Consider the following 15,052-nt stretch of genomic DNA (forward strand, 5'->3'; position numbering starts at 1 on the left):
ACCTGTTCTTTTCAATTTGATCGACCAATGTGAGATCAGAAATATTACCCTCAATTTTCTATGGTGGTAACCAACTTTGGCAGGCAGATGAAGTACTCTTTTCTGGCAATAAAGCACCTGGTGTGTGTTCTGGTCGAAAATTTCTTTTAGCAAGAATAGCTGGATTCGGGAGAAAATTGATCAACAGAGAATCCATGTGCATTCGGATCCCTTTAGTTGTATCTGATTCTGGTTCAATTAGGTGGTAGAATTACGTAGGGAGATTAAAGTTGGAGTAAATTCACATGACTCCTTTAACACATTCAGATTGAAAGAAAAATACCTCTTTCACTTTAGTAGCAAATGGTCTTGAATCTAAAGCCAACAGAAAAGATCAGCAATGTCATTCAATATTATACCATTTATGAATTCTTTTTATTCCTCAGCTAATCAAATAGTAGTAGAATAGCCAGTCATTTTCACGCTTTTCTCAAATATTTTTTGTTATAATAATCTGAAAAATGCATTTATAATCATTTTGCCAATTAGAAAAAACAATTATGAATGGTTAAATAGTTTATAGTACTATATAAATCCGAGAGGTTTTGAAATTTTGTTGCCATCGAAAAATTTTAATTCAACTAAAATTTTCAAAATTTTAGCGTCGAGGAGTTGCGTTAAAAAGTAATGTAACTTGGTGAGAATTTGTACTGTATTTCACAGGACAATATAAAACGTGTTGTATAATTGAAACATATTATGGTATTGAAGCGCGTCACAATATCGGACCACATCTTTTGGCTCTCACCTCCTGTCTATAGGATAACCATTCATCTCTTTCCTTTATATATATATATTCTTTTTTTCTATTTTCCCCAATTCCCCAAATACCAATTCGGTAACAACGGAATGACCAAAATCAAACGGTTCTCTCTCTTGTTCATCTTCTTGTAAAACAGTTAACTACTCTCCCAGTTCATTCATGAACTCTACGGCAATGGCCAGCACAGCTTCTCTATCTCTCCGCCCTTCTTTTCTCAGCTTCACTACCTCCGACCGCTCCCATTGTCCCTCGCTTCCTCCTTCTTCCTCTTCTTGTTTCTTCTCCGGTGGGACCCCTTTGTGGACCCACAAGAAGCTTATATCTGTTTCCTTTTCTTCTTCTTCTTCTTCTTCTTCTTCCTCCCAGTACAATAAGAAGATATCGGCACGACGCTTTGGAAGATTGGTGGTGGTTGCTGCCGCTGATTATTACTCCACTCTTGGGGTCCCAAAATCTGCTAGCAGTAAAGATATTAAGGCTGCTTATCGAAGGTTAGCGCGCCAGGTACTGAATTATTCCAAGATATTGGCATTTGATTTATTTACGTATTTCCTGTTTATTTTTGCGGAAGCGGATAAGTGTATTTAATTTAAGGTTTAAGAAGTGAACTAGCAGGATATTTACGATTTAGTGGTCTTTCGATGGGAACAAGAGGGAAAGTTGAAGATTCCCCGGAATAATGTAACTGAACATATGTAAATTGTGTTGCCAAGATTCTGATGAACTTGTGAATTAGCAGATTAATTGATTTTTAGTTTTCAATGAACCCTTACTAGATGATAGTTGGCACCTTTATTGTTTACTGTTGATCACAGATGGAGGGAGCTCTGGCACTACACATCATGAAGAATTATGATATAGTGCCCTCGTATATAGGATTTAGAAATATGTAACCTTGTTGCGGACCATAAAATATATGCATTTTTTTTTGGATAGCACAAGTTGCTAATTATAAATTTCCATTTCTATTTCAAGTATTTTGTGCTACTCAATCTGATTTTGTATGGTTGGGACTGCCTCTATCGTGAAGGAGCTTAGACTGAAAAGATGCTAATAACGCGTTATGAATCGTTGGTCTGCATATGGCATCTTTTTCTTTGTATTTTTTGATTCTTTACTTTCTGTGCGCGTCCATAACTTATATACTCTAGTAGGATGATGAATCTTATGCTCGTCTTACAACTACTGCTACACTTTTGCCCAGTTCTTTGGGCCTTCACAATTAAGATAGTTCCACAGCAACACATTATTCTATTCTCCAATAATCTGTTTCTTACTTTGATGGTGTTTTATAGTATCACCCGGATGTCAACAAGGAACCTAATGCACCAGAAAAGTTTAAGGAGATTAAGGATGCTTATGAGGTAAATATGGAAGTTTAGTAATTTTAACATCTGATCCCAGGCAGTGTTTCTTATTTCCTTCTGAAAATATTGATCTTCTGGTATACGTGGCTTTTATACAGATTCTGGTATTGTCATCTCTATATTCCCCTCTCTCCCCTTTGCTTGGTGGAATTACTGTTTATCCACTTATTCAATCTGTTTCTTCATGTATCTACCTTTGAAACTGCAATGGTCGTCTGTCTGCTAAATCCGAAATGATCCATTTTCTCACGTATTTTGCAAATGGTCTGCTTTTTAATTAAGGTGGAAGTGCCATATTTTATCTTTCAAACTATCTAAAGGTTTAGAATCCTGCTGTTAGTATCTTGACATATTTCTCCTTTTTTTTTAACTTTTTCGTGCGACTCTGAAGTGTTAACTTTCCAGGTACTATCAGATGACAAAAAAAGAGCATTATATGATCAATATGGTGAAGCCGGGGTGAAAAGTACTGTAGGGGCCCAAGCAGGAGCTTACACGGTATGCCATAAATTCTTATTTATTGTGTTCCAAAAAGATAGCATAATTTTCTTTTAGTCCTTCTCGAATTAATATCCACTTTCTTTAGAGGGGAAGTTTTAACTCATGTTATCTGAACACAATACGTATGACCAACTTTTACTCTTCTTATGCACCTTATATTCTATTTTGGCAATAACTTTTATGGCTCAAGTGTGTTACCAATAAACAACTCATTTTCTACTTTTTTCTTAGTTCCCCTGCCAATTCCAAGTAGGACCATGGAAATGGGACAGAGAAAGTACCAAAAATCATGGCTTATCGAAAAAGAGTAGTACCAAATATCGTTATGATAAATTTTGTCATGTAGTAACTTGGATCCTTTGATGGAAAATTTTGACATTTACTTTACTCAATATTGTATGTTTAGTTCATGCTTTTCTCTAAGTATGAAAGGGTCTGGAAGTAGTTATTTCCTTGGTGACATTTGTCATCTATTTTACCAAGCAGTTCTAGTATGTTCTTGTACTACGCTTACATACACAATATCTGCAAGTTTTGGCAATTACAGGTTGCCAGTGTTTGTCCTTCCCGCAACTGTGAGTGCTAATTTTTTGCCTTTTCCTCCTCTCACCCCACTTGAAGAGGAAAATATATTACATTGTGAATTGAGAAGGTTTATAGAATTCTTTAGGTTTCATTCAATTTTCAAATGGGAAAAGAGTGCTGTTCAGTTATGTTGAATGGCATGACACAGGTAATATCAGCAAACTTTACCATTCCTCCTCCCACCACTTAAAAAGCAGAAAAGTTATTAGTTCAACCAAGATTATGTATTAAAAGAAGAATAGAATTCTTCCTACCTATGAAGATAAATATATTATCATTTTGCAAATAGAATGTGAACGGAAGAAGTTGAATCGCGGTGATGGTTTCTGTGTACTTTCTGTTTTTTGCATGCCAGCCGATAGATTGGGTTCTGTTTGATTTAGGAATGGGAGTTGGACTTGAGTCTAAGTAAATGTGTCGATGTGTACAGGCAGCATGCCCATATGCTATTCTTCTAATTTATTTACTTTTAAAAAAATGGTAAAATGAGTAGGTTGCAGAAGAAAGTGGGAAGATGCATAATATTTGCATGGTTATATGGAAATTGTCTTCGACTCTGATCTGTTTCTTTTTCTATTTTGGTGAATTCTACTGCAGACAAATCCTTTTGATCTATTTGAAACATTCTTTGGACCTTCTATGGGTGGTTTTGGAATGGACGGATCTGGATTTGGAACGCGTCGCCGCAGTACTGCTACCAAGGGTGAAGATCTACGGTGAGTCAGGAGCTGATTGGAATAATTTGATCATCAAATAAAAGCCTATACTAAGTTGTGGTCACCGGTATACTTGTAAAAAAGGCTTTGGTCACACGTCTGCTTCATTAATCATGAGGAGAAAACTGTTTCTGTCTTTCTGATAACAAATATGCATTGCTACCATAGTATGACAGGTAAACTATAGGACGAGTATGGCCTCTAACCTATCATATAGCAGTGGACCATAGCTCCATTAGAATGATAATTTGTAGTATCAAGTGGAACTTCTTCAAAATCATGGTTACAATTAGACTTGCTAACCATGCGGGCAAAGCTCATTCTGACAACTGATAGCGTCTTGTAGTTACGTAGTATGATTGGTAAAACTCGGGAACAGCAAAGTCTCTAACTCCATTTCAAAATAGTGCTGGATCTTTATTAGGAATTAGGTGCTATCAGATATCATTTATATTCATGTTACTGATCTTTACTTACGACCTGAAGAACTAGCTGAGCATGATATCAGCATACATTTGTGCTTGAAATGGTCTTTACATGAATTGTAGGTTTCCGTCTCTTTAACATATCAATCCCCTGACATAAAGAAGTATGCCAAGTTCAAATTGGATTGTGTATACTTGCACAAAATGAAGCATACAATATTATCCTAGGAACAATGTATAGTTTAGAAGCATAAAAGTTGAAATAGACACTGTTTGATATAAACTTCAAGTTTGCAGATCAAATAATATACTGGCAAGCCTAATAGAGTTTATTTACACTTCAATGCCTTTCAGTTACGACATGACATTAGGATTTTCAGCGGCTATCTTTGGAGCAGAAAAAGAATTCGAGCTTTCACATCTTGAAACTTGTGAAGTTTGTGTGGGAACTGGAGCAAAAGTAGGTTCCAAAATGAGGATATGCTCAACCTGTGGTGGCCGAGGTCAAGTTATGAGGACTGAACAAACACCTTTTGGCATGTTTTCTCAGGTAATAACATATAAATCTATTCTTTGGTTGGCTCTTAGATTACATTTTTTTTTTATTATAAGTTTGTTGGGATTTCATTTATTATTTCTTTATCACTTTCAGTTGATGACAGAATTAGTTTTCTTTGTTCAAAAATGAGTTACTGGATCCATATCCTCTAGAGCATCCTTATCTGATATTACAACATGAGCATGTTTTCAGGAGTCCCGAGTCATTTTTAAGAGAATCAATCTGTTTGCTGTTGCTTGTAGAGAGAATCAGCTGCTAACTAGGGGTGTCAAACTTAGCCCATATGAGTATAACCTTCCCAAGCTGTCTAGTTCGTGTGGGTTGGGAATAATTTCATTGACTCAAAAAGTAGAATTATTTTTCGTCGTATATGTGTGTTCATCCATTTTCTCTCTCTATAAAGAGAAGAATATGTTGTTTTTAGCTGGGTTTGGAAATTAAACAAATTATAAGACGAACAAACAAGCAAATGAAACATGATTTTGAATTAGGCAGATTCGGTTATGACCAAATGTTCGGCCAAATTGACACACTTATCTTGACACCAAGTGAACTTTGGGTGGTTTAGGTATGATTCATATGTTAACTCAATCTGTTTTAACCCGCGCAAATTTGGTCCAACTTGCCAATTTGACACTCCTACCCTAACTGGGTCACTTTTGGAACACTGGGTTTTATCTGAGCACTGTTACCCTGATATTGCCTAGAATTAACTGTGAGGCTGACTGTACATGTTCGAGGAGATCAGGTGGTTTCTGGGTAGTGGTCACGACTCTCCATTTAGGGATAGCTCCACCTTCAAAGAGGCTCAGCAAATTCATAGAAAGACACACAGTGAAGGGATGATTCAAAGAGGTTTGAATTCCTTTAGCAGTTTTGAAATGATAATGTCTTGCACCCAACGGTGTGGCCTAGTGGTCAATGAAGTGGGTGAGAACCACGTTCAAATCCCAACGGAGACAAAACACTAGGTGATTTCTTCCCATCTATCCAAGCCTTGGTGGATAGAGTTACTTGGTACCTGTTGCTGGTGGGAGGTGGCAGGTATACGTGGAATTAGTCGAGGTGTGCGCAAGCTAGCCCGGACACCATGGTTATAAAAAAAATGATAATGTCTTTCCAACTCCTGTGGAATAATTAGGTAGGCAACATGAAGCGCTTATGAACTGATGGTGCTAAATCTGTGATTGAAATTAAATATATCTTTTTTGTGATAAGTAATTGAAGTTAAATACATCGTACTTAATAGAAATAATTGGGGCTGAATAAAAATCCTTTAGCTTGCTTTTCAGAGAGCTAACATCTAGAATGTGGTGATAGTTTTCATTATTGAAGAAACCACGGGTAAGGTGGCCTTAATGTGCATCTTTAGTTGATTTGAAAGTAGATAGTCAAACATAATCTGAAATCATGTAGCAAAGCAATATGCATAACATGGCATGACTACTACAGATAAATGATGAGGGCCGCAGGTCAGTCTTTCCATGCACAAGGATGTGCTAATTGTGGAGGAATCTGTAAGTTAAAAGATTACTTGTTTGCCTGGACATTGTTATTGTTCCTCATTGGATGGGATGTGTTGTTTTCTCCTAATATGGTTTTGGGCAACACTTCATGTGCTAGTTTTTGGGTTGAGTTATGTCAAAGTGTCCATTTTCTTAACATGGTATTAGGCACCGATCTACCGCGCTTCTTAGTTTACCCAATGTTGGAACCCTATATTATATTATCCACTCACTAGATCTCCAGTCCTGAATGTACGAGGAGGTGTTAAGTGTCCTGCGTTGGTTGATGGAATGAGGTGTTATCTCCTTGTATGATGAGCTAGATTTGGGGTTAAGTTAGGCCCAAGGTCCAGTTTCTTAACAGATATGATATATTTATATTGCTTTAATCTTTCTGTTGATTGGTTGTTTGTCCTCTAGGTTCTAACATTGCTTGGCTTTCTTATCTTTGTTATACGAAATGTATATGTCCATACTCATTGTTACATTTTCCACCTATTTGGACTGTGTGTAGGTTTCTGTCTGCCCAAACTGTGGTGGGGATGGTGAAATGATTTCTGAATCTTGTCGTAAATGCTCTGGCGAGGGGCGGATACGAGTGAAGAAAGACATAAAAGTCAAGATACCTCCTGGAGTGAGCAAGGGCAGTATCCTCAGAGTTGCTGGTGAGGGTGATGCAGGTCCTAGGGGGTAATGTATTTAAGCTATACAGTTGCATATCTATAACAGTCATCTGCATAATTGTCCTGGGTTGTGGTCAGTAAAACATCTCTGGGATTCTTGTATGTTCAGTAAAACATATTAACAACCATTTGCATGATTTTTCTTCTTTAGTCTTTAGGAATAAGTATAATGGCTTCATAATTATCCCCGGTGTTGTTAAACAGGGAGGACCTAGGTACACACCTCCAGCATGATAATCTTTCAGCCAACTGTAGCTTCTTAACTGAGTCAAATTTGAGTGTTGTATTCCAAATATGCTTTACTCACTCTGTAAAGAGAGAGAGTAAAAGGAAAAGCTGCTGCCTTGACTCCTTTACAGAAATGTGCTGTTACTTAGCTATAAACAATTAAACCCATAGCAACACCTCAAAAGATGAGAATAAGAGACAAAAAGTTTGAGCTACCCTTCTTAAACTTATGCTCACTATTTCCATTCAACCATGCTTATAATTGTCCAAATTCCATCTGTCAAATACCAGGTTGATTTAAAAAAGGGTTGGGTTGGGTTGGGTTAGGAGAAGATAAAAGATGAGGCTTTTCATTGCTATTACGATGATTTCAGATTAAGAGTGTATTATAGTGTGTTTAATTTTAGTTGTTCTACACAATCAGTGGGGCATTTCTGTCAAAGTGATGTCACGATCTTGGGAAATATAGGGGTTCCCTGTTGCTGTTTGGACATGTGAGGAATGCAAGTGACATTCTTTCATTAGAACTAGCACGTCCGGATGAGTATTCAACAAATACTCCTTAGTCCCTGACTATGTTGCTCAAATCCTCCAAAAATATTACAGCATTCGTCTCATATTCTCAAAAGATGCATTATTTTTGGAGGACCGACGCTGGTGTGACGATATTTTTGGAGGATCCGAGCAACATAGCTCCTTCGTAATATATAAATCTCTAATCATTTTAAAAAGACTCCTACAAATATTGGACCTAAAGTAAGTGTACAAACATGAGTAAGATTTAATTCCAAATACTTTGTATCGCCTATATGGACCTTTTGCTTCCATTTTTGTTTTATTATTCTCTAAGTCGTCTAAGTCTGCACAGATTGCTAGAGATGCTAGATCTTTGAGAAAATTTCCTTATATGTGATTTTAGGTCTACCTCGTCTTCTTCTAACATCTTGAATCATCATGGTGTGGAACCTCCGGGCTGGTGCACATGGAGGTCTAAAAAGGATAGGATAACCATCTCAGGGGGCCATTTCATTTTGTCTTCTATGTGTGTTATTTGCACTTTCTGTCGGATGTGATAATTTGCCAAGAGATCCAATAGCCTAATAGATCTGTCCTATCATTTGTTATGCAATCGCGTAGTACTCTTCTGTTGGCCTTTACATTGTCAAATGTGAATATGCTAATCATATATAAGAAAAGGGAAAGATATAAACCTTTAATGTGAATTCTGAGACACGACTCCATCACTTGTTAGATGTTCATATACAAATTGAGATTGAGAACTTATAGCTCAGGTTGTTTATTGATCTTTGTCTTTGTTTTGCAGGGCCCCGCCTGGAGATCTTTTTGTTTATCTTGACATTGAAGAGATACCTGAGATCCAAAGAGATGGCATAAATCTTATTTCAACAGTTTCAGTTGGTTATCTAGATGCTATACTTGGGGCTGTTGTTAAGGTAAATATTAACATGATTTTTCCCTTGACTCCCGTCATATTCTGATAAGAATGTGAAATAAGATAATGATGCACTATAGCGTTATGTCTCTATACCGCTACTATAATTGTCTCACTGTAAATAATTGTGGTATCCTCAAGATAAAGCATGTGCGGAAGTATTGTTTAAGAGCCTAGATCCATATGTTTTTGGTGAATCAGAAAAATAGAAATTCAGATACTTTAGTATGAACCCAAATTGGTTCTCATAGACTTGGTGCTTGCTCCTTTCAAATGAGCCTCTTTCAAGAAATTTCCCCTATCAGATCCGGGGGGTTCCTACAGGGGCTAGGTACATCTACTTGAAATATAAAACAGAAATGAATACAAGATTCTGAAAGTTTCACAAGTTTTTAAATTTCTTCACACAACAAATGCATGATAGTACTGTACTCAACTTCTCCTGCCATATGATGAGATCTTTCTATATTCTATGTTTGTCCGCTTGGAAGATTAGTCTTTCTTCCTTGGTGAAAAAGGGAAAAGAAGGTGTGAGAGAAAGAACTAACCCCTGGCATCTCTAAAGGCCACCTCAGTTTGCCCTTCCTTCAATTGCCTTTATTGACATCATATTTCTTAGTGATTTTGCTTCTCCTGATGTTTTCGTCAGGTTAAAACAGTGGAAGGGATGACCGATCTCCAGATTCCTCCAGGCACTCAACCTGGTGATGTGCTTGTCTTGGCAAGGAAAGGTGCACCGAAGCTGAATAAGCCATCAATACGTGGTGATCATTTGTTCACGATTAAAGTTAGCATACCAAAACGCATCAGGTGTGCAAGTGTTAAGTTGTAGATGATGAACTAATTATACATGTCAGTTCTCTTATCTACTTGGTTCTTCTTTATTTTGCAGTGTGAAGGAGCGTGAATTGCTTGAAGAACTTGCATCCCTAAATAAGACATCAAGCATTCGTACAAAACCTCGAGCAACAGTTCAGCCAACTGGTATATGACTACTTCTTGATTCATCATTTCCTCAATTCTCTATACATGAATGGTAGAGATAATGAATACTGGGTTGTGATTTTTCACTTGTTTGGCTGAGGGTAGATATCCTTCCTAATAAATGCTACCTCTTATCTTGTCTCGAACTAGACCTGGGTCATCTGTTCAGCAAGCGATGCTATTGATAAATATGAATCATTTGCAAGTTCAGTTATAGGTTTTGGCTACTTTAACAGCAACAGCAGGAAGCGTGGTATTTGGATAGTCACTTAAACACCCCAAGATCAATCACTACGTTTGACTTGGAAATTTGTAGCGTTTGGCCATAGAGTCCCAAATTTGTTTTGAAAAATCTGATTTGGGTGAAGTTTGGTTTGAAGATGAAAATGTGTTTGGACATGATTTTTCAAAACATATTTCACTTTTTATTTGAAAAAACATGAAACATGACTTATACCCCGTAAGTTCGAAAAACTATCACAAATACCCAATAGTACCATTATCACAAACCATAGTCCTGAACGTAAATAAGTTTGGTACAAAATTATCATTTTTATAATGAACTATATAAATCATTAATTACAATGAAATCCCATTAGAGAATTACGGCTCCTAATTAAAAAGAAAAAGTTAACTGATATGAGTATTCAGAAAGCCATTTAGCCTACAAATCAGAAGCAAAAGTAAGATGCACAAAGGATTGAGCTGATAAGGGAGCATATTCATCAAATATTTAGTTGGTCGTAATAAATGTGGGCTCTTTTACAAACTATAAAAGTTTAGGGTAATATTTAAAAATTTTAAAAAATGTAACGGTCATGTTTTGGCCCAAAATCAGCAATTGAGGTGATTTTGGGATTTAGGATTTAGGATTTAGGATTTAGGATTTGGGATTTTGCCAAAATGTGGGCAAAATCTATGGCCAAACATGTGTTTGCCAAATAAATCCCAAATTTATTTTGGCAAAACTCATGGCCAAACGGGTCCAAAACTGATGCAAAAATCAAAATATGGAGAACAAGAGGAATATATTATTACTTGTGAATTGAGAAATGAAGTAATTGATTCCACCCCATACTATATAAATGCTCCTTCACGTTTTCTTAACCTAGAATATTAGTGGGAAAGGAAATCCTTTTTTGAGGGTGCTTCGGAAATAATATAGAGCACTTGATTAGGAACTACAGTCAGGTGTCAGAACCCTTCCTCTATACAACTGTCCCAAAAAAGTACTTTTCACTCCGAGGATAAGAAAATCATGTTCTGAATGAACTCTCCGTGTCAAAGGTTAGAAATTCTCCTCACTCAAAAGGGAAACACCTGTTGCTCTAAATGTAGCCATGTAGGAACATTATAATCAGGTTGAGTAAACCAAAAGCCATGGCACTTTGGTGTCAAAATGAATATCTCATTTATAGTCGGTCCATTCCTCTAGCATAAGAATTGACCCATGTTTTTCTTCTTTGCAGCTAAAACTACAGAAACTCCAGTAGATTCAGATTCAAGTACAGCAAAAACCGATGAGTCATCAGAAGATCAAGATGATCCATTGAAGAAGTTAACAGATTTTGCTGGGTAAATTTCTTGACATTACTCTTTAATTAGGATTTTTCTTGGAAAGTATTTACTTCTTAGTAATTTAGCCTTCACGTGAAAGATTCGTATGTTGTTAGAACCATGGAAATCACCTTTTTGCGGTGTAAAACCATGGGTAGAGCCCATGATCATTAACCATATAAGTGATTTTTCTGTATGAATTGAGCAAACGTGCTAGAAAATAGACATTATTTACATTCACAGAGCCCCGGTAGAATGACAATTTACTTATAGGCGTATATTTTAGCTCGATGTTGGACTTTTTTGGTTTACCACTAAAATTTGCACCATCCCTGACACTTCTTATTAGATTCGCCTTAATTCTGAAATAATTGATCTTATCCACGTTTTGGTTTATTTTCCTTTAAAATTCAAGCGCTCTAATTTTGTTCCTGTTTCCAATATTTCTTGCTCATAAGTAAAGGTTTGTGATCACAGGTCTGTCGTGAATGGTGCACTAAAGTGGTTAAGAGACAACCTGTAATCCTCATTTATGGGATACTGCTTCATACAATCCTCTTTATACAGCAGTGGCATTGAATTTTATGATCCTCAGAATAGCCTCTAGAGGATCTTGCGGCGCTTTATTTCTTAGAATAACTTTTTGTTGATTCTGCCCGAGAAATTGAATCCAGCCACCCTATTTTATTTTAGGAAACCTGATTCTTCGCCCTTGTAAATTCTGGCAATACTTCTTCTCCACCTCAAACAGGTCCATGAGTTGGATTCTAACAGCTAAATTATTATGTAAGAAATTTTGTATGTCACAAGCATTTACTAGAAACGAAGAAAAGTCGGAGCATTTTGGATTTCCTTTTATCTTAATGGAGGTAGATTGCTATTTGCTTCTATCTTTGTCCTTTTAAAAAAATGTGTCGTGAGAAACACAACACTCATCAATCCGAAAAGGGAATGTTTGCGATTATGAAAAATGTTTGTATTTCCCTCACCATACTAGTACTCCACAGGACATAAATGTGAAATACCGATAATTATCTTTGCATTGTTGCAGATTATTCATGTCACAGCCACAGGAGTTTGTGTTACGATGTCCAGGCATATATCTCCAGTGCAAATATACGAGGTGGATTAATGTCTAAAACCCAAATAAATCATCATTGATAAAGCATGAACTAGTGATTTCTTTTGCGGATATCCTGCCTAGTTGTAAATTACGTAGACTTATCAGTGTTACATAAAGACATGAATATTGAGTATATAGTTCCCCAACTCGGTGTTAAAATTAAAAGGCATCACTGTAATAATTGCATTCCCAACGTCCAATTGTTGGTTACAGAGTTTCACCACGCATGCTTTACACTGAAAAAAGAAACCACAAGATTAAGCGAACTAAATAATATCTCATCGACTGATAAAACAATTGGTCTAGAGCTCCTAACGTCCACTCCCTAGACTTTCCGTTTTGGTACGGTCCAAGAGATTGCTTGTTCATCCAAAAATGACCCTCATTTTTACTCTTTTGAATCAGCACGACTTTGCAAAAATAAGAGCACAGCGGAAATAACCACCGGAGCTGATATCATAAAGAGAGCCAATGAAATATTTGGTCTTGTTATCTCTGGGAAAATAACGCTTCCGTACTTTATTGCAGCTCCTCCGGCGACCGAACCGACTCCCAGTTTTAATAAGAAGTTCAAATCCTCCTGCTTGTCATAAAATTTCAAAAACGACCTCACAAGTGAGTAGTAGTATGTAAATAATAATACAAAAAATTACTCGTTAAGAATTTGAAAATATTGCCAAAATGCTTGTGAAAATCGTGATCAAACGAAAAGTTAATTGACGGGAGGGACTGGGGGTATAACCTGTGGTAGGAAAGGAAAGCCAGGTTCATCAGTGCTGAGATTTGGTTGGTCAGTTTTGGGGTCGGAAGCTCGGGCAATTATGGGAGTCTTAAAGGAGGAAATCATTCTGAAAGATTTTGGAACGAGGAATCCAACGGATGCAGACGGCGGCTGAAGAGACGACATTGAGGTTGAGGCGGAACATGTCGCCGGAAATTTTGTAGCTTGCAATGCGGCAGCCTCCATGTCCTCCAATGGCAACTGAAACTCTTACACAATAGCCACAGAAATTTAACTCCTCATCCAATGGGCAAAAGAGCTGGCTTCCTTTTCTCCTTTTACCTCTCAATAAAATTAAGGGCAAAAATTCAAAACACGTCAATCGGTAGAAATTAATTGCGTTTTCTAGTCGAAAAATTTATAAAATATTCATATATATATCGGTCATTATTTTTTGGAGCAGCTAAAAATATATATTTTTCTTAAATAATTAAACTACAAATTGAATAAGCAAATTAAAAGTTACATATTTTGCTTTCTCCTGTTCATTTTTAAGTGAAAATAAGAAAAAGTCTTTTAGTACGTGATCCTAAATATATCATGAAATACAATAAAGTTATTAAAGAGAAAATAAAATACACACTACTTTTACACTCGTGATTTACACGCATAAGAGGCGAGTGAAGAGTTAAAATTTTATATCTAAAGCGTCATTTGGAAACCATTTGTGCAGATTTTTTATTTTCTATTTTTTTTATTTTTTAAAAAGATTCCATCAATTCTTTCCCAAGTTCTTCCATCACAACACCACAACCACCCCGCCAGATTTTTTCCCCAAGATCTAAAGGGGAACGAGAAAATAGAAAGAACCAGAGTTTCCATATTTGAATACCAATGTACTTTGGTTATGACTCGTGATTCAAATTCTTCAAATTGACAATTGTTTTTCAGATTTAGATTAGCTTCTTGAAATAATAAGGAAGGTGATGTAATCCTAGAATGGCTGCTCTTTTATAGTTTTGATAAACTAGATACAGATTAATCCCAATCGGGTTTTATTTTTTTCTCTCTAACAACCTTGATATGGAGTCCTTGTCTATGATCTCATGAACTAGAAGAGACACCACCAGTTTCCAAAACTATAGCACAGACAAATTTGAGTTTTATAATTAAATGGGTGGAATGTTGAATGTGGCAAAAAAATAGAGAGTATAGTAAATTTAAACTGTTGGGGTGTTGAATGTGGCAAAGAAAATGAAGATTAGCGGGAAATTTATACGGTTGGGTGGTGGGTCTTAAATGTGGTAGGATGAGGTAGTGATTTTTTTTTCCTTTTTGCATCAGTGTTTCGGTTTGGAGGGTTGGCAGACATGGTGGTATAGCTTGGGGAAGATGAAGAAGATGGAAGATTATTTTGGCAATTAGGATATAATTATAATTTCAAGTATTTTTTATATTTTACAAAAAGGTTAATCACACGTGTCACATTATTATTAGTGTGTGACTACACTTGCTGAGAAAAAAGTGGTCAAACACTAAAGAGGTGTGTATTAGACACACTCGGAAAAGGTTGAATATGTAAGATGATTTTTGTTCCCAAAAGGTGTGTCGTAGGGATTTGGTCCATAGTTCCGGGGGGTAAATTATGTATTCTGCCTTTTCTAAAACATAATAAAATGAAACAGATTGAGTAATTTATGAAATAAAAACAACAAAGAGAATAAATATTCCTTTTTACAAATTTATTACATAAGAGAATTAGATTTTGAAATATCCAATTTTCAAATCTCTGAAACATGAAATATCACAAAATTTCCTGATAAAATATAAGTATCAAGTACTA

At 36.3% G+C, this 15,052-nt stretch overlaps 1 protein-coding gene across 1 annotated transcript; it reads left to right on the forward strand.

The window, feature by feature from the left end:
- The first annotated feature begins 849 nt into the window (after positions 1-849).
- LOC104098148 (uncharacterized) lies at positions 850-12,217 on the forward strand. Its single transcript, XM_009604815.4, has 11 exons — positions 850-1,306; positions 2,098-2,166; positions 2,575-2,667; positions 3,853-3,971; positions 4,751-4,946; positions 6,975-7,150; positions 8,696-8,825; positions 9,474-9,634; positions 9,717-9,808; positions 11,278-11,383; positions 11,843-12,217. The coding sequence occupies exons 1-11, from the start codon at positions 962-964 to the stop codon at positions 11,886-11,888; spliced, it is 1,533 nt and encodes a 510-aa protein (XP_009603110.1). The 5' UTR covers positions 850-961; the 3' UTR covers positions 11,889-12,217.
- The last annotated feature ends 2,835 nt before the right edge of the window (positions 12,218-15,052 follow it).

Source organism: Nicotiana tomentosiformis, chromosome 3 (assembly GCF_000390325.3).
Source record: "Nicotiana tomentosiformis chromosome 3, ASM39032v3, whole genome shotgun sequence".
NCBI classification, from domain to species: domain Eukaryota; kingdom Viridiplantae; phylum Streptophyta; class Magnoliopsida; order Solanales; family Solanaceae; genus Nicotiana; species Nicotiana tomentosiformis.

What these genes read in the sequence shown, in the direction of transcription:
- LOC104098148 (XM_009604815.4), top strand. Translation starts at nt 962, where the DNA reads ATGAACTCTACGGCAATGGCCAGCACAGCTTCTCTATCTCTCCGCCCT. An exon ending in CCCAAGCAGGAGCTTACACG is followed by an intron (nt 2,668 to 3,852) that starts GTATGCCATAAA and finishes ATTCTACTGCAG; the next exon opens with ACAAATCCTTTTGATCTATT. An exon ending in TACTTGGGGCTGTTGTTAAG is followed by an intron (nt 8,826 to 9,473) that starts GTAAATATTAAC and finishes TGTTTTCGTCAG; the next exon opens with GTTAAAACAGTGGAAGGGAT.